Source organism: Mustela erminea, chromosome 17 (genome assembly GCF_009829155.1).
Source record: "Mustela erminea isolate mMusErm1 chromosome 17, mMusErm1.Pri, whole genome shotgun sequence".
NCBI classification, from domain to species: Eukaryota; Metazoa; Chordata; class Mammalia; order Carnivora; family Mustelidae; genus Mustela; species Mustela erminea.
In genome coordinates, this window is record NC_045630.1 from 44178958 (window position 1) to 44205221 (window position 26264).

A 26264-nucleotide genomic window follows, 5' to 3' on the forward strand; every position below is an offset into this window, starting at 1 on the left:
GCTGTGTGCTGGGTGTGGCGCCTGCTTAAGATTCTATCCCTCTGGGGCACCTGGGTGGCTCAGTGGGTTAAAGCCTCTGCCTTCAGCCTGGGTCATGGTCCCAGGGTCCTGGGATCGAGCCCCACATTGGGCTCTCTGTTCAGCAGGGAGCTGCTTCCCCTTCTCTCTGTCTGCCTCTCTGCCTGCTTGTGATCTCTCTCTGTCAGATAAATAAATAAAATCTTAAAAAAAAAAAAAAAATTCTCTCCCTCTCCCCCTCCTCCCACTCTTTCTCTTAAAAAAAAAAAAAAACATAGTACCCCACCTTCTCTCTCCAGCCCCTGGCGACCTCTGCTCTACTTCCTGCCTCTGAATTTGGGCTTAGAGTAGGTGCTTCATCTAAGTGGAATCCTATTCTTCTAAGTCTAGGCTCTTTTTTTTTTTTTTAAGATTTTATTTTATTTATTTGAGAGAGAGAATATGAGAGAGAAAAAGAGCATAAGCAGGTGGGAGGGGCAGAGGGAGAGGGAGTAGCAGACTCCCCATTGAGCAGGGAGCCTGATGTGGGCCTCGATCATGACCTGAGGCGCCCAAGTGCCCTGGCTTCTTTCACCGAACCTAACGTCCTCAAGGTTCATGCATGTTGTAGCAGGTGTCAGACAGTCCTTTCTTTTTAAGGCTGAATCATACTTCGTTGTCTGGATACACCACATCTGTTTTGAATCAAACCTCCTCCAGTAGCTCGTAGCTTGCAGTAATATGGAGAGAACCGTCTCTTTCCTACAAGCAGGAAACTGAGGCAGTGGCCGGGGCAGGGGTGCAGCCCCGGGCACAGTTTGTAAACTCTGCTCTGGGACCTCTTCTGGGGTTTTGCCCTTCCAGAGGTCTCTCTTCTCAACAGATAATGGGAGTGACTCCATGTGGACCTGGATGGCTTGCTGGAAAGGAGAGGAGGGTCTGTCTGGAGCCATGACCTCGCCTTAACCTGCCTTCCAGGGGACAGAGACTGTTGTTGGCCCCAGGGGGGCTTTGTTCTCAGTACAGCAAGCAAAGGGGCTGAAGTCTCCAGAGCAGCTTTTGTTTTCTGTGCTTGTTGTGGAGGGTTTCTTCTTGTGTGTTTCTTCTCCCGTCAAGGTGTCATCTCTGGCGTCCTGCTCGGCTGGATGCCCTTCAGGATTTCTGTGTGTGCTGTGCTAGGACTCCGGGCCTTCTTTATGAAGACTTCTGGGTCTGGGAGTTCCCTTCAGGGAGGGGCCCCTTCCTACCTTTCCCTGACTCTTCCCCGCCCTTTTCTGTTCTCCTTTCTCTTTGTCCCCCTTTTCTACCCCTTGGTACACCAGCGGCCATGGCGTCTCTGTCTGAACCACAGTCTGTATCCTCAAGGTGTCCGGAGGCTACGAGGATGACACACACTGACGTCACACATACCAGCAGCGTGTCTCACAGATACCTCTGGGAGGAAGTGGAAGAATCTATATTAATCCTGTGAGCTCGTCAGGACGGGAATCCCCCAGCTCCAGGGTCCTAGGTGCGGCCTCACATTACCTGACGGGGGAACACAGGCTGCTCTCTTGTTCTCTTTCTCCTGTTTCTCCCCTTGTCACAAAGGACTCTGTGGCATGTGGTGCGTTTCAGTGTCTTCCTGGCTCTTCCTGTGGTTGCGTGGCCTTCACGGAGGCACATCACCTTTAAGACCACGTGTTATAAAATCGGTAGAAAGAGTACTATCATCCTTGCTGTCTACCTTAAAAAGCCTTCCCCCACGAGCACACGTCAGTGCTTTGAAATGGCGAGGCATCACCCGGATGTGAGTTCTTACCACAAGCGTCTTTGACTGTCATGAGCTTTTCTGCCTTTCTGCTTAGTCTTGCTGACACCACTTCACAAGGAACCTCAGGCAGACTGTTCCCCAGACGGAGCTGTGAAAGTTGGAAATTCTGGAGAAGTCCGTGAATGGGGAGTACCAATGACTTCCTGGTACCTAGAGTCCGTGACCCAGATCCAGGACTGGGAAGCATAGGAGCAAGGTGGCCAGAGGCGCTGGGAGCCTCTGACCGAGACACAGCCTCCTGGCTTGGCTTTCGTGGCTCAATAGCCTTTCAGTGCAAGGGCCTTGGGCCTTTGTACACGAAGGAAGTGACAGTCCTCTCAGCTTTCATCTAAGGTAGGTTATTCTCATTATTCTCGGTTTTCAGCTGAGGATTCTAAGGGCTGGGAAGAATGGATTTGGAGGAAGGTGAGCGGGGGGTGGGAAAGGCAAGCCCAATGGCTTGGGAAGAGCTGGTATGGGGAAGCCCGTGAGCTGAGAGGGGCAGAAGTCTGGCCAACGATGGGCCACTGAGGCCTGCAGGTAGAGCTTCCGGAGGGACCGGGGCCATGGCGCTGGTTGCCTTGGCACATCATCCCTTCCGGTGCGTCCCCTGGTCAAACTGGATGCACTTCCGGTTTTCTTCCTTAGATATTTCTTAGGGCTAGGGACCCAAGGCCACACACCAGGTTGACAGCTAAGAGCAGCTACGAGCCTAAGGCAACTCTGTAGAGATGTTCAAAAGATGCCCCTTCAGATGACTACAGCCCATGGGCACATGACCTGTCCGGTGACCTGTCCTTCACTCCCAACCACCTCCTTCCCCGGTACCCATGTTCAGGGCACACTCTGCATGGCTGGAAAGCCCTAAGAAATCTCCCCAGCAGCAGCTGGATGGCTGCAAGCCATCCTGTGGGGCAGAGTCTGGGGATGTTGGACACACACGGGGGAGCAGGTAGAGGAGAGATCTGCACCCTTCATTTGACACCCGATCACGGATTTCTTTGCCTCCTCAGCCTCTGCCTATATTCTGCTTTTCCGGTAGATTACGTAGCCTTTTTGTCCCAATGCCCAGCACTGTGTTGGACTTGTCAGTGCTTTGCTATAAAACAAGGGGAATTGTATTATATTTTCTTTGAAGTTCCCTTCATGACTGTGATTCTGGAATTCCGTGAGATGTCTGATATAGTGGGTAGGAAAAGCAGAGGGTCTGATCCCCGAAAAGACCAGGAACTTTCTGGCTAGTGCAGTTGCCAGGGATGAAATTGGGACTAGGTCTGGCCCGCCTCCTAGCATGTGGTCAGTCGACGCCGGGCCCTGCTCGGCTTGGAGAGGGCAGCAGAGCATGCGTGGTCCCTCACCTGCGGAGCTGCCGTAGTCGCTGCATCCGGGTGTGGCAGAGGCCAGAGCAGCTCTAACTCCTTCCCGTCTCCCCAGTGTGAGCTGAGCTGGCACCAGCTCTGGAGGAGACTGCCAAGGGGTTCTTCTATGATGCAGATCGCTGCCCGTGAGTCTGAAAGGGCAGTCCTGGGTCAGGTGGCCCTGTTGCCCAGACTGCTTCTGCTAGGAGGACATAGTAGCATTTTTGGCACCGGCCAGGGCTCTGCCGCATCTGGCTCCTTTGGAAAGAGAGTGAAAGAGTCCTGACGGGGGGCCTGGGAAGGTGGGGCATTAAGGGTGGGTAGTGGGATGGGCTTCAATTCTGGGGATCAGCATCTCTCCACATCACTTCTGGGGATGGTCATCTCCCTGCCCTGCTTGCAAGAAAAACTCAGTCTTTGGAGGTCCTTGCCTTTCCCAAAGCAGCTCAGCCTTGCCTCCTAGGTTTGGTTGGCTGGGCCTTTTTTGAGAGTGTGGTTGCTTGTCTTCCTATTTATTTCCTAGGTTTTTTCTCAGCCCCTGAGAAGTAAGTACCTTGTTGTTCTATTAATGGGGCCTTCCACCCTAGCCTTCCCGGGAAAGAATGGGAGCTGTCAAGGCTGTCCGTTTTCTTTCCCCTAGAACCTTCTGTAACCTCAGCATTTTACCATATCCCCCTCTTGTCTTGGCTCTTGAAACTATTCCCACAGGAAGAAAAGGCAGTTCACCCTTGTAGCCCTCTTTAGATCCAAACCTCTGTTTGTTCTCTTGGAAACCATGGCAACCTGGCCTCAGAGACCATTTCCACCATCTTGGAAGTTAATGTCCCAAAGCCTCGCACTCGCAGCTGTGAGCTCTCTGGCTCCTTTTTCCAAAGGGGGACAAGAGCCTCTGATCTTTCAGACCTGCTAAGGGGAGAAAGTTTCCAACAAACCAGCCCCTAGACGGTCTTTTCACAGGCAGGTCAGCAGTGGCAGTGACGTCTTCTGTAGGGTCTGGCGACGTTAGCTGGGAGCCCTGAAGAACATTCTGGAGTGTGGTCTGTGCTGCTTTTTCTTCTGCTCTTTTCTTCTCCTGCCCTCCTCACATGTATTCCATTAGAAGACTGGCGGTGGGGGCAGCTATCTGTTCGCTTCCACCAACTGTTGTTTTTTTTTTCTTTTTCTTCTCCTCAGCATGTTTGTCCTTCTTGCTCTGGTGCTACCTTTTAAAGCCCAAATCGGGCATCCAGGGAGCCACAGTGATTAACTGCAGGAGCCCAGTAGGAGAATTCCACAGCCTTAGACGGCAAAGTTTCCAGGCCTCGCTGCTCTGGGACTTCCCTCGTGGAGGAGTCCTCTTTCTTGCGCTGCCTGGAGGAGGGGGGTGGGGCAGGGAGTGGGGCTGCGTGTCCTCAGCTTCTCCTTGGACTTGGCTGCTGGCAGAGGGAGGGTTCAGCGGCTGAGACCCTGAAGGGAGAGCACTGACCCCTCCCCTCAACTGAAGGGGGTTGTTCTCCGGTGATGGAGAGCTTACTGATTTGGAACAGCTGGCCAGAGCATGTGAGCCCGGGGACATGGGGAAAGAGTGCCCCCACAGACTTTCGCAGAAGCCAGCATTAGGCTGATACCAAAAGACCCCTGCAGAGGTCTGGCTCGGCTGGGTCACGGTCCGTGAATCCTCACACAGTGCTGGGACAGAAGGCGGCCCTGTCTTTCCTGGGAGCTGGATCCAGCCGCCATCTGTCTGTTCCCCACGCATGTGTTACAGGCTCGAGTGAAAATTAAGTGGGAGACTGGAATTATCCTGCAGCTTGTGGTGGGACAGGACCAGCTTATTCCGTGCAGTTCTTGACTTTTCCACCTCTGTGGACACGTTGAGAGGAGCCAGAGTCAGAATGTGCCCCCTGGTGCCTTTCAGTCTGTCGAGGCTCCCAGCCCCTTCCTCCATCAGGCCCCTTCTTTATGCCAGGTTGAGAACCTGGCCGAGCATACTCAATCCCGATTTTAGTTTATAATCCATGCAGTGGTCCCGTATCCTTCCTCGTCCCCATCTCTTTAGGGCTCCCCACTTCTGGGACCTTGGTGGTAGCCACTTACTTGCCTGTACTTCAAGCACAGTTAGATGCATGCCTTTGGCTTAGCCAGGCAAGCTCCAGAAGCCTGTGTGTGGGTGGGGGGGGGTGGGATGTAGGTAGCCTCACAGACTTCACGCTGTGTGCCCTTGGTCCATTATCCATGACCCCAGGGGCATGGATTCGTGCTATGTTAATGCTCACGGTGATAGCCCACCTGCTTCTCAGCGTGCCCATGCCCCTTCCGCTCCTCGTGCCAATGTGCGCCGGGCAGGGTTGATCGGTTCCAGAAACTACTACATAAGGAGAATGGAATTCCATCCAACTGGGCTGCTGCTGAAGATGTCGGGAGGAGAATGAGAGATTTTGAGATTGAGATAGACAGGGTGGGGGGAGCTGGGTGGGAGAGATAGAGAGGGAGAGAGAGAGGGAAGGAGGGAGAGACTGACTGGTAGACTGGGAGAGGGCGAGAGAGGAGGAAAGTGATCTATGTACATAGAAAAAAATAAAGTGAGAAGCTTGGGACTGAGGTATAGGGAGAAAAATGAGATCGAAAGAGTCTGGTGCTAGGTATTTTTCCAATGATTTCTGGCAGCACAGTGCTTCAGAAATAATCCAGAAAGAATCCTATTTTGCCACTTCCTACAGGCGTCTCCGCTGCCACCATGCCCATCGTTCTCCTGGGCTTTTCCTTGGAGGTTCTGCAGTGGTGTTTAAAATGCTGTGTGTGGGAGTCGAGAATCGAAGGCGTGTTGGGAGAACTTCAATTCTTGATGTTTACCTCTGCCTCTCCCCTGAGAGGGGGTGATTTCTGCAGCGACGGGTGGTCTGCCTCTGCCTGCACCCAGAGATCCCTGGGACTGTGTCCTGGAGAACGAGCGAGGCGCCAGTCCAGCCAGTCTCTCGGGATCCCGAGAGGGAGGAGGGAGAGTGGGGCGAGTGGGGAAGGAGTAGTTCTTGGAACTCTCACAGGTAACCGATTCTCCCTGGAGTTTGGGTCCCCTTCTGGGACTTCCACACTTCTCGTTCGCTGGGAAATGGAAGCGAACTGGAGCAGAGAAGCTTGGTTCGCTCATTAAGTCCGCGTGAGGTCAGGCCCTGGCACGGGGGCTGGGATGGAGAGGTGAGACCACCTTTCTGCTTATTTGGAAGAGTAAGACACAGAACTTTCCACTTTCTTGCCTCTTCCATCAGCAATGACCGGCTGGAGCTGAGCCACCGCTTCGCTGGCCCTCTCTGTCTCTCAACAATGGGCTCTGTGTCTGTCACCGCGGATCTGGGCTTTTTGGAATAGATGTTCTTTCTAGCCCCGTGGTATTTGGAAGCTTCCTCTACCTTGGGGGTTCTGAGACGTGTCTGCTTCTCTTTGTCTTCTTATGTATCCCTAAGTAGTGGCCACTCAGCTTGAATCCATACGCTGAGATTTAGGAATAGAACCACTGGGATCTGGGACACCATTAGACTCCTCTCAACTCTCGGGGACAGTGCCCCATACTGGACCCTTTCCTCCCTTCCTCCCTCCTCCCTTCTTACCCTACAGGAACAATGGGACGTTGATGACAGTCGGTTTGACAGGCTTAAAAACCGTGACTGCTCTGCTCTTTTGACCCCAAGGTGCTGCCATGACTGATTCTGTTCCAAGTTCTGATTTTCCCAGCAAGACTTGGTCAGCGAACCAGGGCTGTCAGGACTTTGAGCTCTCCTGGGGCAGCCGAGCATGCTTCTCCCTTCTCCTGCCCTCTCCCCTCTCTCCTCCTCCTCATGGAGTTGTTTTCCTCAATATCCTTTCAGAGTTACAGTGGCATCTGGAAACACTCAGTTATAATCTGAGATGGAAGGAATTGGAACAGTTTATGGGATTTTCTCTTCTTAATACCGCCCTAACTTTATCTGATTAACATGCCCATCAGCAGTGGGGTGGTTTGTGTTTTTTTTCTCCTCTGAAGGATATGCCAAATCCAAAAGGAGCTGGAATAAGGGGGAGAAAGAGGGATGATAAAATCTGTGGCATCTTTTGTATTCCCCCCCGCTGTTTCTGGAAGGCGATTCTCTCTTATTTAGATGTCATTTAGTGATGGTCAGCCTACAGCATGTTTGACCAAGTGGGTACACACTCTTGGCTTAGGGGTATGTGTGTGCATGTGTGTGCGTGTGATTACCACATGGATTAGTTCCCTCCACTCTCTTGCCCTTCTTGAGCTGCCTATGACCCACAGCCCATTTCTTTTTTATTTGTTACTTTCTTTTGGGTCGGACAAGTGGAGAGGGCAGAAGGCCACAGTGCCTCCCGCCCATGGCTACTCTCTGATCACTCCCTTCCTTCTCTGCCCAAAACCTTTCCCATGTGCCTGGTCCTTCGTGTGTGTGTGTCTGAGGAGGAATCAGTCTCACTTGTGGTCCTCCTTCAGCTCTGAACCTTGAGTGCCAACTCTGTGGCACCAGCTAGGAGTCCTCGCCACCCTGACTCAAACCTCCCGTCTTGTGCAGGACACCCCTTCACCCCAGAGCTCCCTGAAGGGTGAGCATTGGATGGAAGTTCTCTGTGTAAGTGGAGAAACACATGTCCTTGCCGAGGCACCTCTAGAGGTCAGTCCTGGCAGACCTCCAGCCACAGGGGTGCTCTGGGGCTCTCTCCCCCTGACTCTTGGTGGAAAGCACCCTGATGACATTGGTAGCCAATGGGTGCTGACGGTGGGGGTTGGGGGGCGGCAAGAGGTGGGTGTGAGGAAAGCTGCTGGCTGGAGCTTGCCTTTGACAGGAAGATAGAAGACAGAGGGGCTGTGTCTCCTTTTCATATCGTAAGTGGCGCAGAGGAGAAGGGGCACGGAGTTTGGCCTTCCTCCTTGAGGAGGTGAGGCATAGGCTGGTAGGAGCAAGAAGACGCACATTCCCTGCCTGAAAGGAATGGACCATATTCTTTACATCAGCTTCCCTTTCCAGGACCAAGTCCTAAACTCTGTTCCCCAGCTACCCTCTTTTGGTTCCTGAGAAAGTTTCGGTGGTTCTTTTTTTTTTTCTTTTTTCTTTTTTTTTTTTTAAGCTGTATTAGGGGGGGTTGGGAAAGGAAAGCTTTAAAAGTAAAATAATAAAAAACAGACCACTCTGCCATTACAGGCACATAAATAGCTTCACCGTAGCCAGGCTGCACACTCGCTTTGCCATAGCAACCTGGAGCGCGTGTTTATAGCAGCCTGTCACCCCGACAGGGAAACAGCTGCTTCTCCCCCAGCCGCACCCCCAGCCTGGGCCTCAGAGCTGTGGGCAGCCGCCCGCACCCGCCCCACCCAGGGGATACGGGGGTGGGGGGTGGCGGGGAGGGCAGCCTGGGGTCCAGATGGGCCAGTGGCAGGAACACTGGGGGAGCCCAAAGCTCCCAAAGACGAGTGTTGGTCATCTTGGGTTTCCACATTTCCCATCACCTGCATGCGGCCCACTCTGTCTCCCATCTCCTGCTGTGGGCTGTAGGAAACAGGGGTGCAGGGGGGCTTAGCTCCACCTGAACCTAGGAGAGGCCTGGGTGTTCTCTGAAGCTCACGGGGTAGCTTGTTTTGACTTTCCCGATAAGCCTTATCTCCTGTTCCAAGTCCCTGGAGGTCCTCTGGAGTCCCATTTTCTCAAGGACTCACAGGAGAGGGGCTTTCCAAGGGAGGATCGTGGTCTGTCTGGGAAAGGGGGAGCCCTGAGATGACTGGAAGGAGAGACTGGTGCTCTGGGAGAAGGAGGAGCAGGAGGGGGTTTGTGACAAGATCTCCTCCCGGGCCTCTGCCATCAGCCTAGGTCCGAGAACCCCGTCCGAACCAGGCCCCCACTTGGACACCTGCGAAGGGCACTCCCTGGTGTTATGGGAGGTGTTGTTTGCAGAGATGCTCTGTCTCCTCTGCCGTGTCCTCTGCTGTGGGCCCCAGACGGGCAGCAGCAGCACCCTTGTTAGGGAGCGTGTTAGAAATGCGTATTCCCAGGCCTGCCCTCACACCACCAAATCAGAAAGTCTGGTGGCAGCAGCAGGGCCCACACCACGCATAGGTTGTACTCAGCCCTCCCAGAGGTTCTGATGCTCACCTGAGCTCCACAACCATGACTCTGAGGCCGGCTGCCAGGGCAGCCCCCTTTCCTGATGCCCACCATCGTCTCCAAGTGGAGTCCTTGCTCTTCTGCCTGGGACTTGCAGGAAATGGGTGGGCTGAGAGGAGGCCTGGGGGCAGGGGGGAGGTTCTCTGTGCTCTGTTCAGGGGAGACTGTCATGGAAGGGAGGGGTGTGATGGGCCTGTCCCCCAGGCATAAAGTCCAGTGTGCGGTACCCTGACGGCCGTCTGGGTCACTCAGAAATAGTCCTTGGCTTCCTCGGCTGCTGAGCTCTGGGGACAGAGCCGCGGCCGGCAGCACCCCCTCCTGCGGGATGAGCTGTGCCTTCTCAGTCCCAGGCCAGGGGCTCCCACCTCTCCCCCACTGCCCCGAGGACTCCACCAGCACCTGAGCCTAGGAGCTACAAGATCCTGCTCCAAGAGCCAAGGGAGATCGACCCTCCTCTTCCTTTCCACCAGCCTGGCATGACTCTGCTGAAATTGGTTTCTAAAAATAACCCAAGATCCAATCCCGCTGCTAAAAAGCCCCTTTGTTCCCTTGGAACCAAAATGTGGAAAAACCACAGAAAGCAGCCCCAAGAAAGGCCACGTATGTTGTCCAAGAGAACATACATAATGGACATTTGCATGTCACTGCCCAAGGTCTATGTCCCGCCCCAGTTCTGAGGAGCTGCTCCCCACCTGGGTGTGAGAAGCAGACAGCCTTGCAAACCTGTATCCTGAGCATCTCCGTGAACAGGTGGGAGGGACTGGGAGAGGCTGTCGGCGCCCTTTTCGTTAAACAGCAGACCTTCCGCGAGGCCCTGTCCCTCCCTCCTGAAATGGGCTCTTGTCCTCCTTAAGCAGCTGAAGGAAATGGTCATTGTTACGGTTCCATCCTGCACCTTAAGCTCTAGCTTGCTGTGAACATTTCCCTGCACCCCTGGGGTCACAGGAGTGACCCAAGCCAAATTGACTCAGATTCTGTGGAAGAGGGCACATTCCCCGTGGCTCTGGGCCTGAAGGGCTGCCCTTTTTCATCTTGATGGATTGATGCTATTTTAGGATAAAGCTAGAGGGGGACACTGCCCTCTCAGGCACACTCTGCTCTAGCGTCCCGACCCATGCCTCGAAGCTTCCTGTCTTCATCTCGATGGTTTCTGGGTCTCTGACGGGAGCTGAATCTCAGCAAGCCAAATGATTAGGGACAGGCTACCAACCTCGGGTCAATTCTTGGTATCACTGTGTAGAGAGAGTTTGAGCTTTCGATGGGCCCTCCCTCTCCCTGCCCCTTGAAGCCGTTAAGTTCGGTCCTCTTCGCCATGGCATATTTTTTACAGTACAGCCCTTCTAGGATTGCAAGTTTTCAGGATCATGGTAGGTTTTGTTTTTATTTGTTCAGATCTCAAGTGCAGAGTAGGAGGATGACCATACCATTGGTTCATGGCCCCTCTTATCACTGGGCCACGCGAGGCCCTCTGCACGCTCACTGGTACCCCACATCCCACATCTGTCCCCTTCTCCGCCCATGAGCAGCATTCTCATGGCCTCATATGTATCTTTTTGTTTAAATACATCCCTTAAAATGGATAGCATCCCTTTAGAGTGTGTGTTTTTAATTTGCATAGACGCCATCAAAGTGCCCTGCCCCACCCCAGCGCTGTTTCTGAGATCACCCGCATTACTGTGTGTACATCTGATCTGTGTTTCTAACTCTTGCCTAATAGCCCCTGTTATCTAGAGCACAGATTCTGCCCGCCCATGCCTGGACGGGCAATCTCAGGTTGCCTTGACCAGCAGTAATGTTCCAGTGAACACCCTTACACACACACACACACACAAACACACCCCCGGCTGAACTTGCATGATCGTTTTTTTTTTTGGAAGACACGCCCTGGAGTACAGGATGGGGCCAGAGTGTGCATGGACATAGTTTTGACTTAGAAGTACCAGCTGACTCTGGAGAAGAAGGAAGAATTCTGGATCCCTAAGGCTCAGGGGTGGACGGTGACCCTTTTTCTCCAGAAAGATGGCTTTGATTCTCGCACTCCATTTCTGCCGTGGGACTGAAGGCTTGCTCAGCGTGGCAGACGGGGAGGAGAGGGGTCAGTGAGCCAGCCTCGTGGGTGCTGCCTTCTAACCAGGAGGTGAGGTTCTCTCTTCAGGAAGGGAGAATCCTCTAGAACCCAGGTCCTAGGAACTGGCTGAGAACTAGCATGGGGTTGTAGGGCCTAGACCACAGGCCACATCGTGCCATCCTGTGGTCAGTACGGAAGCCTGGTTTTGATGCCCTGGCCCTCACTTGGCTTCTTGGCATGGACATGGTTCTTGGGCATTCTGATGGGGGTGATGCCCACCACCCAGACTTTAGCCTATGTTCTCTGCCTCTGACCTTCTTCCCCCATGCCTCCAAAGGTTCTCCGAAGACTGAAGGAGGGCGTGTGCTCAGATATGCTTCTGCAGGGCAGCAGGCATTGGAGGAGCCACAGGGCAGGGCAGGCCTGGGGAGGGAAGGAAGAGCCTGGGACCGTGCTGGGGATGGGCTGCCAGACCTGAATGGCAAGAACTAGAGTCATGGAAATGAGGGGCCTGTAAAGAGGAGGGAGCAGAGAAGCCTGTGTGGGGGGTTTAGACCTTCAGAGAGAAGGGCCGGCCAGGAAAGCTTCACGCCAGGCAGCCCGCTGTGGTCAAGCACTTGCCGGATTTCTTGACAGGGCATGGCCCTCTCAGAAGCCTGGGAGGGCCCGAAGGGCAAAGTAAAGCTTCGGAAACGGGAGGCGGTGGCCCAGGCAATGCCCCTGCTGGAGACAGGGGAGAGAGAGAGGCTAGACCAGGGTCTCCGTGTCTCCAATCACCACAGAGGAGGTGGTCCCCTGCCCTGTTTGAGAGCCTTTAGGGCTGGCTCTTGGGCAAGGCATGGAAAGCTTTATGTGGACCTTCTCAGCAGGCTTTCCGAGGTAAAGCCATTGCTTTTTTTTTCTTTTGTGTCACAGGATGGTCCTTGTCCTTGGGGCAAGGTGGCTTGGATTCAGCCTGGGGCACTAACCCTGGCTTTCTGAAGCTCTGTTTCCCTGCCACAAAACGGCAGCGCCCTCCCTGCGGGGCTGCGGGTGAGGGTTCAAGAAACAGTATGCGTAGTGATGGTAAGAGCTGCTGTGCACAGACCAACCACTCCGCGTCGGCCGCTCTGCCAGGCCCCATATAACACACACGCACACGCCCACGCCTCTGACCTCTCTCGTTCCCACACAAGGTGCCTGCTGTGGTGCCCGGCTCGTTGTAGGTTCTCCAGTACTGTTATTTCCCTCCTGTCCAACCCCTGACCCCATTGCCTCCCTGTTCCTGCAAATAGGGAGGAAAACAGAGCCTCACTTGGGAAAGGGAGCCTCCGGACCAGAGAGAAGGGAACAGGGTATGGGAGGGGGGTGCTGGCACAGGTTTCATGTTTCAGTTTGGTGCTATCTAAGGTGGGACTGCTGGCCTCCCCTCCCCTCCCTGCCCCAGCCCACAACAAGTCTTCCCTCCTTGCAGCCTGGAGGCCAGTGTTGAGGGCCGCCTTTAACTATTCCAGGCAGGTCCAGCTGCAGAGCGGAGCCAGCCTGATTCTCCAGCTCCTGGCCCCTCCTGTTTCCTTTCTCCCGTTTCCATTCATACTTCATTTCCCATGCATCGGGCCAGATTCAATAGGAGCCTTTGGCAGAGGAGATTGGGGGGGGGTGGCGGTGGCTTTTTTTTGGATCCTCAAAAGACCCCACTCTATCCCCTACACGGAGCTACCCTTTCTCCTCGTAGTCTGGGGCTGTACCTCTTCCTTAGCGCTGGGAAAGCTTCCAAGAATAAGGGATTCCTTGGACAAAATTGGAGGAAACAGAGTGTCTGACTATTGTTTATGGTTTGGTGGCTCAGGGCATGCGGTTCTTGCCTCTGGCAGCTCCGTTTTGGAGCTCTGGAGCAAGCCCAGGAGGCCTGAGGCTTATCACTTTCCGGGAAGTGGGGGGCAGTTTAATTCTCAGGTGCCTATGGGAGAGGGAGAGGGTCTCTTTTGGCCCCTGTAATGGAAATGTAGTTGATTCCCAACCAGAACTGGAAGGAAGAGGCCGCATTTCCTCTAAGTGGAAATGGATCTTTTCTGTACTCCAGAGATGCTGCATTTTAAAGGACCTCTTAGATGTTTGTCTGAAAGTGAGGAGGGAAGGAGTAAGGTGTCACAAAAAGAGCGCCAGGCAGCCAAGGATGCTGACTTGCCAAAGACTAAATCACTTATTTATTTTTTTGGACTTCAGTGTCCTCATCTGTAAGGGAGTGGCGGGAGGGGGGAGCTCCTAGCTGTCCTCCCTAGAACTGATACATGACCGCACTTTCACAGGTCATCCCAATTGTAGAGCAGATGTTATAGGACTTTAGGAAGACAGACATTGAGATGATTCAGTGATCATGTAAAGGAATATGATCACTTGCCCCTGAAGGAGGCAATGGGAGAGGGTTTGCTCTCCCATGCTATCAACCTTTAAGCAGGCACAATGTTAGAAACCGGGAGTGAGAACATACCTTACCCAGAATGCCCCAAGCTAAATGACTAATCCTGACCTGATGAGAGGTGGTACCTCCCAGGCGTCTGAGCGTTGAGTCTGAGGCTGAGGCCAAGGCTGAGGCGGTGTGAGCGCTTACATATGATTCTTTGCCAGTTGCCTAATAAGGACAGGGGCCAGGCAGGCTCGGCAGTTGCAGAGAGCTCACATTCTAAGAGCTCAGAGAGAAGCATGGGTCCCCGCAACGCCTCCAAATTCCAGAAGAACTTTCCTAGAGATCCCACCTTAAACCAGGGCCCCAGCTGACACCGCCTGCCTTGACTCTAGTGCTTGCCCTTCCTCTGTGAGTGTTTCTAGAGCTAACCTGAAGCAACAAACCTTGTTCCCACAAACCACACGCCCCATATGTTCGTGTCTGAAGTGTCCTCTTCTCACTGGTTGCCCAAGTGAGTGAAAAATGTCTCCTCTTTGACCCTCTTTGAGAGGGTCAAAGTAAGGAATTCTGACTCAGACTTGGCCCTTTCTAGAAATCTAGGCTGCCTGGCCTAGTGGTATTGCCAGTGGTTATACCCTAGCTAATGGTTATTGCTGATGAAGCTGCTTGGAATTTTCCATTCTTTTTGAGGGTTGGGAGTTCCCTCCGGCAAGGAAAGATGGAGGGGCGCAAGGAGCTTATTGGCCTTCTGCTTAAAGGGCTAGATTCCAGAAGTTCATTAGGATCAAAGTAAGCCTTCTCCCAGCACTTGAGAGCAGACATGCCGGACGCTGGGCATCTTTCATCTAAGCCTTCCAGCACTAGTTCTAGCTCTCATTTGCTGTCCTTGATCACTTTCTGAGGATGGCATGAAGAGGTAGGGCTCATTCCCCCCCCAAACCCCCAGGCAAAGGCAGGAGGAGCCTTAAGAAGGACAAGAGACTTGCCCAGAGGATGCCTGGGAAGATGGTAAATCTGGTTTAGAATCTGCTCCCAATTATTTAACAAGGTCAGATTAACTGGATGCCTACTGTGTGCGGGCTGTCTTCATGCACTGGGGATGAAGCCCTGGATGAGACCAGTGCAATCTTTGCTCTCAAGGAACATAGAAAACAAATAAATAGAAAAAAAGTAAAATCTGATTTCCGGTTTAGCACTCCATCAGTGTGGTTCTCAACATCCTCTTGAAAGGTTAAGGAGATCTACTTAAGGGTCAAGATGGGTTTCTTACGGCTAGAACCCTTCCCACTGCTTCCAGGCTTAGGCGGGAGGCTGAACTGGAGGGACATTCTGTGGTACCCCTGGAATCCTTGGGCCAGCGGGATGATGGGAATCTGACGCACTGCCTCACGTTCCTCCTGGACCTCTGCTCCCCAGGCTGCTGGACATCTAAAAAGAAAGGCAGAAAGAAGAAAAAGAAAGGCAGTATGATATTTGGAAAACAATAGCAACAACGAAACAAAACCCTGCCTGCTTAGCCCTCTGTCGGCCAGAGTCGCTCTAAAAATCTCTGGGAAGAGGAAGCAGCAAAGGGTACACTAAGGGGGGAAGCAGGAGTGTAGCCAACTCCATCCCCTGGGACCTGCCGGGAACAGGATTCATGGAAATCAGCTGCAGCTTTGGCCACATGTGATTTTTGGAAAAGTAACTGGTAAAAGGGGCAAGCCTTTATCTCATGGTTCTTGTGCTTCTCCATTCACCTTCTGGCAGGGAGGATGTCATCTGTGTGTTAGAGAGGGGCTGTGCAGAGCTCCTTGGCACCCCCTGGTAACTGAACTCAAGTCAGCGGGTTCTGGTGCTACATTTAGAAAGAGCCCCTTTGGGACGCCTGGGTGGCCCTGTCGGGTATGCATCTGCCTTCAGCTCAGGTCATAATCCCAGGGTCCTGGGATCGAGTCCCACATCAGGCTCCCTGTTCGGCGAGGAATCTGTCTCTCCCTCTGCCTGCCGCTCCCCCTGCTTGCACCCTCGCTCTCTCTCTGACAAATAAATGGATAAAATCTTTTTTTAAAAAGGGGAAAAAAATACCCCTTCATGTTTTTTGAGACTCTTCACATTTAAATGATGTGGCGGCGCCTGGGTGGCTCAATCAGTTAGACGTCTGACTCGGGTTGCGGCTTGGGTCATGGTCTCAGGGTCGTGGGATCAAGCCCCACATCGGGCTCCGCGCTGAGTACAGGGTCTGCTAAAGATTCTCTCTCCCTCTGCCCCTCCTCTGCTCTCTCTCTCTCAAATAAGTGGCTGATGTGTGACAGTGGGTCCCTGAGAGCTGGCAGGAGCTACTCTCTGAAGTAAGAACAATGCGGGGATGAGCCTTGCCACCGTCAGCCCTTTATAGCCTCACTTGCTTGTAGCTCGGCCCCTCCCCGGAGTCAGAGGGGGAGCCCCTGGCTCTCTGAGGAGAGAAATGCTGGTCTGAGATAATCTAGTGCTCGCCCACTTGCAGGCTCACACTGCTCTCGTGCTGACCTTGCTGTGGCCTTGGGCTCCAGCCGAACTGTTGCTGTCTTATCCCTGCCAGCGCAGTAACTTTAACTCTCAGATGTACCCTTAAACTCTCTTCCTGCTCCTCGGAGGTCCTTCTGTCCCCTTTATGTAAAAAGGCTCCACCCCATATGGCCGACTGCCGGTTCATTTTACTCTGAGGGGAAGCTTTTTGGAGGGGTGGGGCTTCACTCCCAAGACTCGAACCCAGTTCCTGACCCATTGAGGGCAGCGGCGGCGGGCTGTGGTATTTCCGGCTGGCCAGAGGCTTGGTATTCTGAGGGGCCCCAGAGGACACAGGCATTGTCTATGAGGTTACCCTCCTGGTTTGTACCTGTGTATGCTGGGTACAGGGTGTGCGGGCGGCAGACTGGCCGGCCACCCTCCAGGTCACTCTGGTCTGGACTCCTCTTCTGACCTCTTCTCCCCTGTTCGAGGCAAGGTCAGACCAAAGGATTTCATGGCGGGGCCCTCAAACTGACAGACAAGGGAGAGCATGAGAGCTGTTCGTTTCTGGAACGGCCGGATGTGTGTCCCTTGGCTTGAGAGCACTGTGATGGCAGGACGGGGGTGTATCTAAAATTACTTCTCTACAAGGGGGTTCACAAGCTGTGGGGGCCTCCCAGGGAGGAACGGGCCCCTCCTGAGTCCGTCTGCTCAGCCCGGGCCTTGGCCACCGGTTGGGCTCAAGCATCAACTGTCACCTAAACCCTTGTGCTAGAATGAGTCCCTCTTGCCGTCACAGATGCCGATCCTCGTGGCCGTTCTAATTGTTTTTGTCTGTCTTTGAATCTTTATTCCAGAGATCCAGTTGTCAGCAGTATCCAGGGAGCCCTCCTCTTCCTCCTCCTCCTGCCGCCTCTCTACCACTGCCGTTGCTGGTTGTTGCTAAGGTGGCCTCCATGGTAACATGCACATCCTGTTTATACCTCCATCTGGGCAAGTTGGTCTAAGCTAGGAACCTACCTACCCTGGACAAGCGCTTCCGTCACTCCCTGGGGACACCAATCATCGTGACACGTGGTCCGGCTTCCACTCGGTTCCCCCATCCTCTTCCTCCTCTCGCTGCCAAGCTTCACACACAAAAAAGGATCTGGGCTAGAGGCTGCTCTAGTCCCATCTATTTCCTCACTGGGCTCCCCGAGAAGCAAGAAGTAAGAAGAAGTGAGGCAGAAAGGCGGAAGTTCCCGAGCAGTTGAAGGGAAACTCCTCGTTTTCTCTGGTCGAGGGGCTTGGTAACAGCAGGCAAAATGACGAACCCAACAGAACATGCCTTGCCGGCCAACTCAATGGTTGAGAGCCACGAAGGGGACTTTGGCTGCACAGTAATGGAACTGAGGAAGCTCATGGAGCTGCGTTCCTCTGATGGAATTGACCAGATCAATGTCCACTACGGGGGGGTGATGAATCTGTGCAGTAGACTGAAAACCAACCCCGTGGAAGGTAAAGGCCAGACCAGGGGCGGGGACCCGGAGCAAGGTGGCCGGTGTTCCAAACCGTTGCTTCCTTAGCTCCTGGAGGAGGCAGGGAGAGACCTGCCTGGTGTACCTGTGTCTTTTGCGAAAAAAGTGGTCTCTGAAGCACCGACGGGGGGTGAGGCCGTGGAGAGCCATTTCTTTCCTAGAGATGGTGTTCTCTGAAGATCAAGCTTTTCTTCCTTTTTCTGTATCAACGTACAGAAAGGAGACGGTTCGTCTCTATTTTAGAGATGCTTGTGTTAGATGCTTTTATCAGCAAACAATCAAGTCTCTGATTCAGGATCGGTCTCTGATTACAAAAGAATTTAAGATACGGTTCTGCTCCACACTGATCGTACAGTGTGACTGGGGACAAGGGGCACCGGAACAATGGATGAGTCCATCTACCTAGTGTGACTCCCCTCCATCGTGGACAGTTAGGAATAGGGTGGAAAGTCATAGGGTATATGGGTACACCTACCATATCTTTGGATTATTCACTTTGTGTCACGTCGGGGAATTATTGATGACTTTTTCAACCCCGCCTGGTGTGCTTTACCAATCATTCTTCTTAATCTCTTCTTAAAGGAGAAGGGGAAACCTGGCTTCATGCTTTCTGCCTCAGTTCAGTTGCCTGATAAGCCACGGTAACACAAAATTTTGCCTCCTCAAAATGCAGACAGAACCAAAGGAACCTTCTTTTCTTACATACACATGGTTATAGCCGCCCTCTTATAGGTTCTTACTTGGTCCTGTCAGTGAGGCGGGGCACAGCTGAGCAGCACGAGACAGAGCAAAGATCTTGCCCTTTAGATGCCTTTAACCTCTTGACGTGTGCTATTTCTGAGCCTTTCTTGGAGGCTACATCATTTTTCTTGCCAAGTCTAAGAAGTTTTGACCCCTGGCCAGTGCTGTAATTTTGTGACTTAGAATTCAGACTCTTCAGAATTAGAGAGAGAGAGAGGTTTCTGTCTATTTCTGTACATTGCCCGTGTCTTGCTTTCTTTGCAATCAGAGAGAGCTGCCCTCCGTGTTCTCTTTCCTTCTAGAATTCAGTTTCCTATCTCTCATGAGTTCAAACTCTAGCTCCATCATTTTTTAGCTTATAGTTACTAGTGTTCGTATCACTGAACAGTTTTCTTAGCCTCTCTGAGTCTCTTTCTTCTTTGAAACTGATGTTAGCACTTAGCCCGTACGGTTATGGGAATTAATCATTGGGATTACATATACATATGATGTGTGTGCAGTGTTCAAGCTTATAATGGGTATTTGATAGATGGGCTGTCTCAGATTAAAACAGAGCCCATGGGTCTGATAGCCATTTGCCGGAACGTGAGTGCCCATGGAGCGCAATGTATTACCTTCTCTGGAAAGGCTCCCTTAGCCGGCGGCCATTTCCTCCCTTCACCTCTTGATGTCGGAGAGATGTGGTTCGGATGCTTAGCTGCTTTGGTGAGGCTCACTCTTTGCCTTCTGGCTAGACTCTAATGACTACCCTTTGGGCACTGCTTACTTCTTGTCAGCAAGATTTCTTTATTCTGCCACTTCTCTAGTAGTTTTGGCCTTAAATAAAGGCTATTCATATGATATGTTGGCTGAGAGACGGAGGAGCTTGGGGACACCCGTCAGAATTTAGGCGAGACCTTTGTTCCCTTCCTGCACCATTCGTGATTCTTGTGTTGAGCTGTCTGTTTCACAAAGTAAAACTCAGGTGTCCAAATCAGCTGGAACCTGGGATGCATTGATGTAGTTAATGCCCTTTGATTCTTTCCCAGCGCTAGTTTCAGACCTATAGTTGAAAGCCATGCCTTCTGATGGCAGGCGCCTCTGCTGCTTTGGACCCTGGCCGTGTCTGAACCCCGGGACCCCTACCATGGGTGCCGTTGTCTGTTGCCATCCCCCTGCTTCCTTAGATCATAAATCTGTATCCTGATCTGTTGCAGTGTAAGACTCGTCAGAGGGCTGCTGCCGGAGCTAGGGATGCGGGGTGTCCGAAAAAAATGTTTCCCTGAGTAATATTTACTCCCCAGTGCCGACAGTGACCTCCTCGTGTGTGAGAGGAATAAAGGCATCGAAAAGTAGACACAGAAGAGCTATGACACAGAAGTCCCCAGACAAAGATGATGCTGAGCTATTTAGTGGGGCAGGCCGAGAAAAGAGCATCACTTTCCGGGTGCTTCAGTGAGCTGATGCTATAAAAAGCCAGCCGGTTCACAGAAGACCACACTGAGGTGCCTGACAGCCTTGCATAGTTCTGTCACCCGTGGGAGGCCCCTGCGGACTAAGAATAAGAATAAAGAAATTCACCTGGTGCTTGAATTCTGCCAGTTGGAAACCTGGTGACATCTGGGGAGACAGGTTCCTAGAGGATGACCCTTCCCTTTTATTTTCTACTGGGTTTTGTGTAGGTTTGACAGATTGTTTTACACCATAGCTAGTAAGGGGCCTAATGGAACTTGGGGTTTATAATATTTATGACACTGACGTGGTTTTATTATTGGAGATTTACACAACTGTGGAGGCAGGGAAGGGGGATTTAGTGCTACGCATCCCCCATGCCCCCTCCCAGGCCCAAAGGCTTAAATGACCTGCCTAAGTTCTTATGACTGGGTAGACTGTGATGAAGCAGAGATAATTTAAAAGTTTGTTTTATCTTTCATGGCCTGATAAAATGTCTAATTGTGACGCAGTGCTAATATTAATGTAATAGTAGCTTATGTGCCTTGAGCATGCGGGGCTAGTTGGAGCAAGAGCCATTGCCTCAGGGGCCGAGGGCTGGTTAGACGGAGGATGCTGGGAGGCGCTCGGCTTCCACAGCGTCCGGTAACAACAAGACGCCAGGCTGAGAGTGTGTGCAAAAAAGGGAAGGAAAGTTAGGGAAACCAGAAGGGGTGGGAGAGACATGAAAGAGGATACGAGCTTGTGTCTCAGTGACTAAAGGCCTCCGCCTTCACGGCTCTGTCAGACAAAAGCAGAGGCAGGCCTGAGTGAGTGAGCTGCGTGGCCTGGGCTTCGTGTAGGGAAAATCTGAGCATTTCGCATCAGTGGTTAGTTGGCCTGTTTCTTTCTTCATTCCAATGTTTTCATCCCCCTCCTTCTATTATCTTCTCTCGCCCCACTCCCAACCAGTCTCTCCATCCCCCAAAGAGCAGAGTGTCTGGATTGCACCCCCTGGGGGATAGGCTTTGGCCTCCCAACTGGCTTTCCATGGTTCCATGAGCAGGAGAAAGCTTTGTGACTCTGGAAAGGGAATCTCTGGGGCATAGGGAGAAGGAAAACGACATTTTCCCGAGACTCAGTCTCTCTTTGTGTGTAGGAAGAAGAGACAATCCTCTTGAGATTCTTTGGGTCTAGACAGAAGAGTTGCATGAATCCTTCTTCCTCCATAGAACTTCTCCACATTGGTCCTCAGCTCTTCTTGCCCTCTTCGGAGGAAGAGTGATGTCTCCTGAGGGGGAGCGAGGCCAACAATCAGGAGGAAGGTCTGGGCCCAGACCGGAAACGGCAGACAAGGGAAGCCCTGACTGAATAATAAAGCATTGCCTGTGGGCTTCTTTCAGAAAGCTAAAGACAGTTGCTGTGGATTTGGATCTAGTGGAGCAGAATGTTGGTGGGAACTTCCGTTTCACCTTCCCTCTGTACCCCTCGACTTCTCTGCAGAGCGGAGGCCGTGGCAGGGATCCAGAGGGCTTCCTGTTCCCTTTCAGCCATATTCAGGAGCTGGGGACCCCATGGCGGATACGACAGACACGGTCCCTCCTTCCCTCGAGTTGATAAGAGGATACACAGAAACTAAGGCAATTTCAGAAATACCATCACGGTGCTATGAAGGGGAAGAGCTGGGTGTGATGGAAGCAGCCAGGACAGGGACCTAAGCTAAAGGGACTGCAAGCAAGGGGAAGGGACTTGGAAGGTGAAGGTGACGCCTGTACATCTGATTGTCTGGGGAGGCTCTGGCCTGGCCTCGTTCTGTGGTAATTGCTACCGCTCACCAAATGCTCCTGATAAAAGATGCAAGCATCTTTGCCTCACAGAATCACTGAGCAGCCGCTAGGTTGGGGGAGCTGAGATTGTCTGGGGAATAAAAAGCAGGAAGGGAAAGAATCTGTTTTAAGACAATCCAGCCCAAATTATGATTCTGGTTCATGAACTGCAAGATTTGAGGTAACACTTCCTGCCACCCTAAGATCTCTTACATTCCTGTTCCCAAGCCTTGGGTCAGTGGCTTGTTTTACCAAGTATTATCCATTTTTTCCACAAGCTGGGATGTGCAGAGATGGGCTCTTCCTCCATGGGGCAGATTGAAATTTCCAGTAACATCTTCAGTCTGGAGAAAAATTGAATAATGCAGTACTACTGCATTATACTATTAATATACTATTAATACAGTACTACTGCATTACTATTAGTACCTCCAATGCTAGTATTATTTATATAGTAAGGTAGGCAAGAAATGGAAGTGGATGAAGTAATATAAAAAGTTCTGGTATTTCTCCCACGCTCCGGCAGACAGATGTATGCGCCCTACTTAGAGACCACTGCTGTAGAAAATGCTAGTGTTGGGGGGGAGGAAAAAACCAGGCGAGCGAATATGGGATTGGGGAGGGATGTGAGAGGAAGACGGCAACTGGTTTCTTTGGCATTTCCCTCCCTATCTTTAGAGCGTATGGTGTGTTTTAGAATATCTGTATTTAGGAGTGCATCAATTTCAGAATAGAAGGATAGCCAAGCTCCGTCTCTTTCCTCCAGCCCGCTGCCCTGTGGCCATCACCTTGAACTCTTGCCCCAGCTTGACTAAAGATGCCAAATAAGTGATCCCAAAAGTCGTGTGTGCGGGCCCGGCTGCAGAGGCCAAGAGTCTGGCCCGCTCTGCCCATCGTGCTTTGGGCAGATCTATTAGCTCTACTTCGAGATGTGGGAAGGACTCAAGCCAGAAGAGTATCTTGGCGGAAAGGGAGCGAGGGTGGAGGTGGGCAGACCAGCTCAAACAGCCAGAAAGCAGCTACGCCGTGATGGAAGTAGTTGAGGCAAGTCCAGTAGCTTCATAAAAAAAATACTTAGTACTTTATAGAGGAGTGGGAAAGGCTTCGTACGGAAGCCGGGGAAGCAGCATCCACGGCTGGAAGGAGGGCGGGTGCTGGAGAAAGAGCAGAGTGAAAGTGCCCTACCTCTGTCCCTCCTTCCCCTGCAGGGAGTTGCAGAGTTGCATCCTGGGAGTTCCCTGTCGGATTTGACTTACACGCCCAGGGCTGAGCGGCTGAGCGAACAATGTGTGACCGCTCTGGGCCTTCTCTTCCCAGCCCAGCTCCCCAGGCTCAGTGAAATCTGTTCTGCCCCTCCTTACCCAGAGCGGGGCTTCTGGGCTAGCTGGCATAATGCTGCCAGGCAGGGGCCAGAGAAGTCTTGAGGAGGAGAAGAGCGAAGGCTTCCTGGCCCCGAGAACCCTCCCTCCTCACTCCCCTGCCACCTTGCCAGGAGCCCTTTGTGCTGCATTCCTTTGGGAGCTCTGCAGAAACTCCTGCAAGTTCAGTGTTGTTCTGAACTTTCTTCTTGCCTTGCATTGAACATCGGCTGGGGCTGGGAAGAAAGATCGCACTCCCTCCTTGGCTGAGGCAGATGTCGCGTCTCCCCTCAGAAGTAGGGCTTTCGCTCTTTTTATTTAGCTCCTAGGTGTGAGCACCAGGGAGCGTGACACTGGAGGGACACGCGCGCGCACGCATTCTGTGTGGGAGCAGGCGGCCGAGCAGAGGGCTGCAGGGGGCAGACGAGGGGGCTTTCTTTCTCTGCGCCCCCTTTGGAGTGTGCAGAAAAGGCATAGAGTGGAGGGCCAGACAGCAGGAGACGTGCTGCCTTTCTGAACTGAGAATGAGGTAGAAGCCATTCTTCCCGTAGTCTGAAGTCTGCCACCCAGGACAGAGGGCTTTATCTCTAGGGGCTGGAATTCCCGCAGACTGAGCACATCTCCCAGCTCTGGGTGTGGTGAGCCGCAGATGCTGATGTGGGGAGATGTTCGGTTGGTTATAACCTGTGGTCCCTGTACTGATTTTGAACTCCTCCCCTGAGCCCCCAGTCCGAAGTGTTTCAGGTAGGACTTGAAAGGTGTCTTTCTTTCGTTGGACTTGAGAGGTACTCCAATGTCTGTTCTCATGCACCAAAGCTGACTGCCTTCGAATCAACGCGAGAAACCTCTCCCTTGTACTAGCTGTGTGGGAGAAGGTTCTGCTGTCTCTTTGGCAAGGCAGCATAACTCAGACAGCTGGGAAGTCCCTCCTGATGTCTAACCTCACCCCACCCTTTCTGGGGCTAGGCTGGTTCTCATAAGGGGTGCCTCTGCCGCAGTCCGTGGTGTCCTAGGGAGGATGGCCATGGCCCTTCCCTGCTGGACTCAGGCCACTGAGGGCTGGGCTTGCAGCCTCTCCTCCCAAGTGCTGATTCCCTGCACAGGCTCACAGCAGACGCAGATTTTCCACCGCTGCCTGCTGGCAGAGGCCGAGTAACTCCCCAGCATGGGGTGGGGTGATGACCTCACAGCCTGACATTCTTGTCGCCTCTCCGGGCTCATGTGTTCAGTCTGGTTCTTACGGCCAAAAGTACTCCTGATTTGGGTGGGGCTTTCTCGCTCATGTTCTTGGGGACAAAGATTCCTCTCATTTTTATTTTTTTAATGTATTTCTAAGGGAAATCCTTTTCCTGCGTTTCCAGCATTCTCTCCCTGCCAAGTGTTCCTTCCCCTCTCCAGGAAGCTGTGCGAGTATTTTAGAAGCAACTGCAAAGATAGGGGACTCATACCCTCTCCTTGGTTGGCCGAGTATTTCTGTGAAATTACAGCTGCTGAGAGCAGGGCCTGAGAGCCTCTGGGGGCAGGAAGAATGGAATGGAAAGCCCAAAATTGGGGATTGGCTGAGCTCCCAGTCCCGCATGGCTTTCCCGTGCCCTGCCACAGGTCCAGAGAGAGGATTCCCAAGGCTGTGAGGCTCCAGCCCCTACCCACCCCTCCCTGCCCAGGGCACGCTGGGAACTGGGACAGCCACCACAACAGCTGAGGGTCGCTTAAGGTGGAGCAGACAGAGGAGAGAAAAGGGCAAAAAGGCAGTAAGCGTGTGACTCAGAGCATCTAGGCAGGAGCCAGTCCTGGCCTTTTGTTGCTCTCCTTAATGAGGCTCGTTTGGTTTGCTTGGGTCCAAAAGGGCCATCATGGACCTTTGATCGAGTACCAGATCCACAGGCTGGCCTCAAACGGGCCTGGCATCACCAGCTCTGAGGACAGGAAGAAGGCAGGACTAATTCAGCGCAGGCGCGAACAGTGGGAACAGGGCTGACTGGCTTCGAGGCACAGATGAGAGCAGCACGTGGGCTGCTCTGCCCCGAAGGAAGCGGGGTGACCGGCCATCCTGTCGTCCTGGGACTGAGGGGGGCTACAGTTTCCATTAGGGGGGGAGCGGGGAAGGAGCCTGAGTGACACCGCCCGGGAGGTCCCAGGCACACCAGGGACCAGTCAGTCACCCGCAGTGCAGCCTCAGTGTAGCTGCTCCCCACCCCCGGGCCCCTTCGGTGTTGGGCCTGGCATCCAGCTGCGGCCCGGGGTGTGGTATCACCTCTGCCGACGGCTTACATAATCTCCCAGGCCTTAGTCCACTCCAGCGTAAAATGGGGTTCACAGTAACTGCCACCTAGGGGTTTGCGGTGCCTGGATGAGAAGATACGAGCGTGCCCGCTGAAGCATCTGGCACATAGTAATCACTTAGATGTTAGCAGCCTGATTTATTACTCATCCGTTCAGTTCATTCAGCACATTGGTATGCGTGCCATGTGCCAGGCACTGCTATAGACCTAAGGGACAAAGACGAAAGTCCTGCCCTTGTGGAGGGCGACAGACAGACCTCCTAAGGGAATGCGTCATAGGCTGTCTCAGGGAGAAGACCTGTGGAGGGGAACACTGACATAGGACAGGGGCATGGAGTCCTGGAGCAGAGAAGCCACAATATTAAATAGGACGGTCAGGGTCGGCCTCACTGAGAAGGGGACATGTGCTCAGAGACCCCAAAGATATAAGAGAATGAGCCCTACCTAGCCCGTGAGGAGCCCACTGAGCCAAGGAGAGAGCTCGTGCTGGGCCCCGAAATAGAAGCTTGTCTAACGCACTCAGGGAATGGCAGGAAGGCTCGCCAGGCTGGAGCTCAGCAAACCAGGAGCAGACAGTAGGAGTTAAAGGGTGGGAAGCCAGGGGTTCTTTAGGGGCCTTACAGAGCATCATAACGGCTTCGGAGCCCAGTTTCAGTCCCAGTAAAAGCCAGCAGAGGATTCTGGGTCGGCGAGTGGCAGGGGTGGGTTTGAAGATCATTCTGGCCGCTCTGTTGGGAGGACTGGGCACAGGACAGCTAGGGTGGGAGCAAGGTTACTGTTTAGAGGACGGCTGTCATCACCCAGGCGAGAGGCAGTGACAGCTCAGACCAGGATGGTCAGTGGAATGTGAGACGTGAGAGGACCTTTGGTATTACTGCCAGGACGTGCTGGCTTCATGGATAGAGTGAGGAGAGAGAGAGTGAGGAGGCAAGGGTGGC

General features: G+C 52.9%; 2 protein-coding genes across 11 annotated transcripts in view; one reads left to right on the forward strand and one right to left on the reverse strand.

The window, feature by feature from the left end:
- The window catches only part of ATP2B4 (ATPase plasma membrane Ca2+ transporting 4), a 93791-nt gene that overhangs the window by 27129 nt on the left and 40398 nt on the right, over positions 1–26264 (forward strand). For all 7 annotated transcript variants that reach the window (XM_032319296.1, XM_032319290.1, XM_032319293.1 and 4 more), the window contains exon 2: positions 17050–17689. In XM_032319296.1, coding sequence (XP_032175187.1) covers positions 17497–17689 — 193 coding nt within the window. In that variant the 5' untranslated portion in view covers positions 17050–17496. The remainder of the gene's footprint in view (positions 1–17049; positions 17690–26264) is intronic.
- Positions 11128–17051, reverse strand: LOC116576768. Of its 4 annotated transcripts, none has more exons than XM_032319297.1 (3): positions 16232–16574; positions 14994–15151; positions 11128–11760 (listed from the first exon to the last, which is right to left on the reverse strand). In XM_032319297.1, exons 1-3 carry the CDS (start codon positions 16548–16550, stop codon positions 11632–11634), a joined length of 606 nt encoding a protein of 201 aa, XP_032175188.1. In that variant the 5' UTR covers positions 16551–16574; the 3' UTR covers positions 11128–11631. The 4 variants fall into 4 exon arrangements, 3 of the variants coding, with proteins under 3 accessions (XP_032175188.1, XP_032175189.1, XP_032175190.1); XM_032319298.1 differs by lacking the exon at positions 11128–11760 and adding an exon at positions 11770–12060; XM_032319299.1 differs by lacking the exon at positions 11128–11760 and adding an exon at positions 13073–13435.

What these genes read in the sequence shown, in the direction of transcription:
- LOC116576768 (XM_032319297.1), bottom strand. Translation starts at nt 16,550, where the DNA reads ATGCCTGTGTCCTCTGGGGCCCCTCAGAATACCAAGCCTCTGGCCAGC. An exon ending in GAGCCCAAGGCCACAGCAAG is followed by an intron (nt 15,152 to 16,231) that starts GTCAGCACGAGA and finishes CTTTCTTTTTAG; the next exon opens with ATGTCCAGCAGCCTGGGGAG. An exon ending in CAGTGGGAAGGGTTCTAGCC is followed by an intron (nt 11,761 to 14,993) that starts GTAAGAAACCCA and finishes TTCCCTCCCCAG; the next exon opens with GCCTGCCCTGCCCTGTGGCT.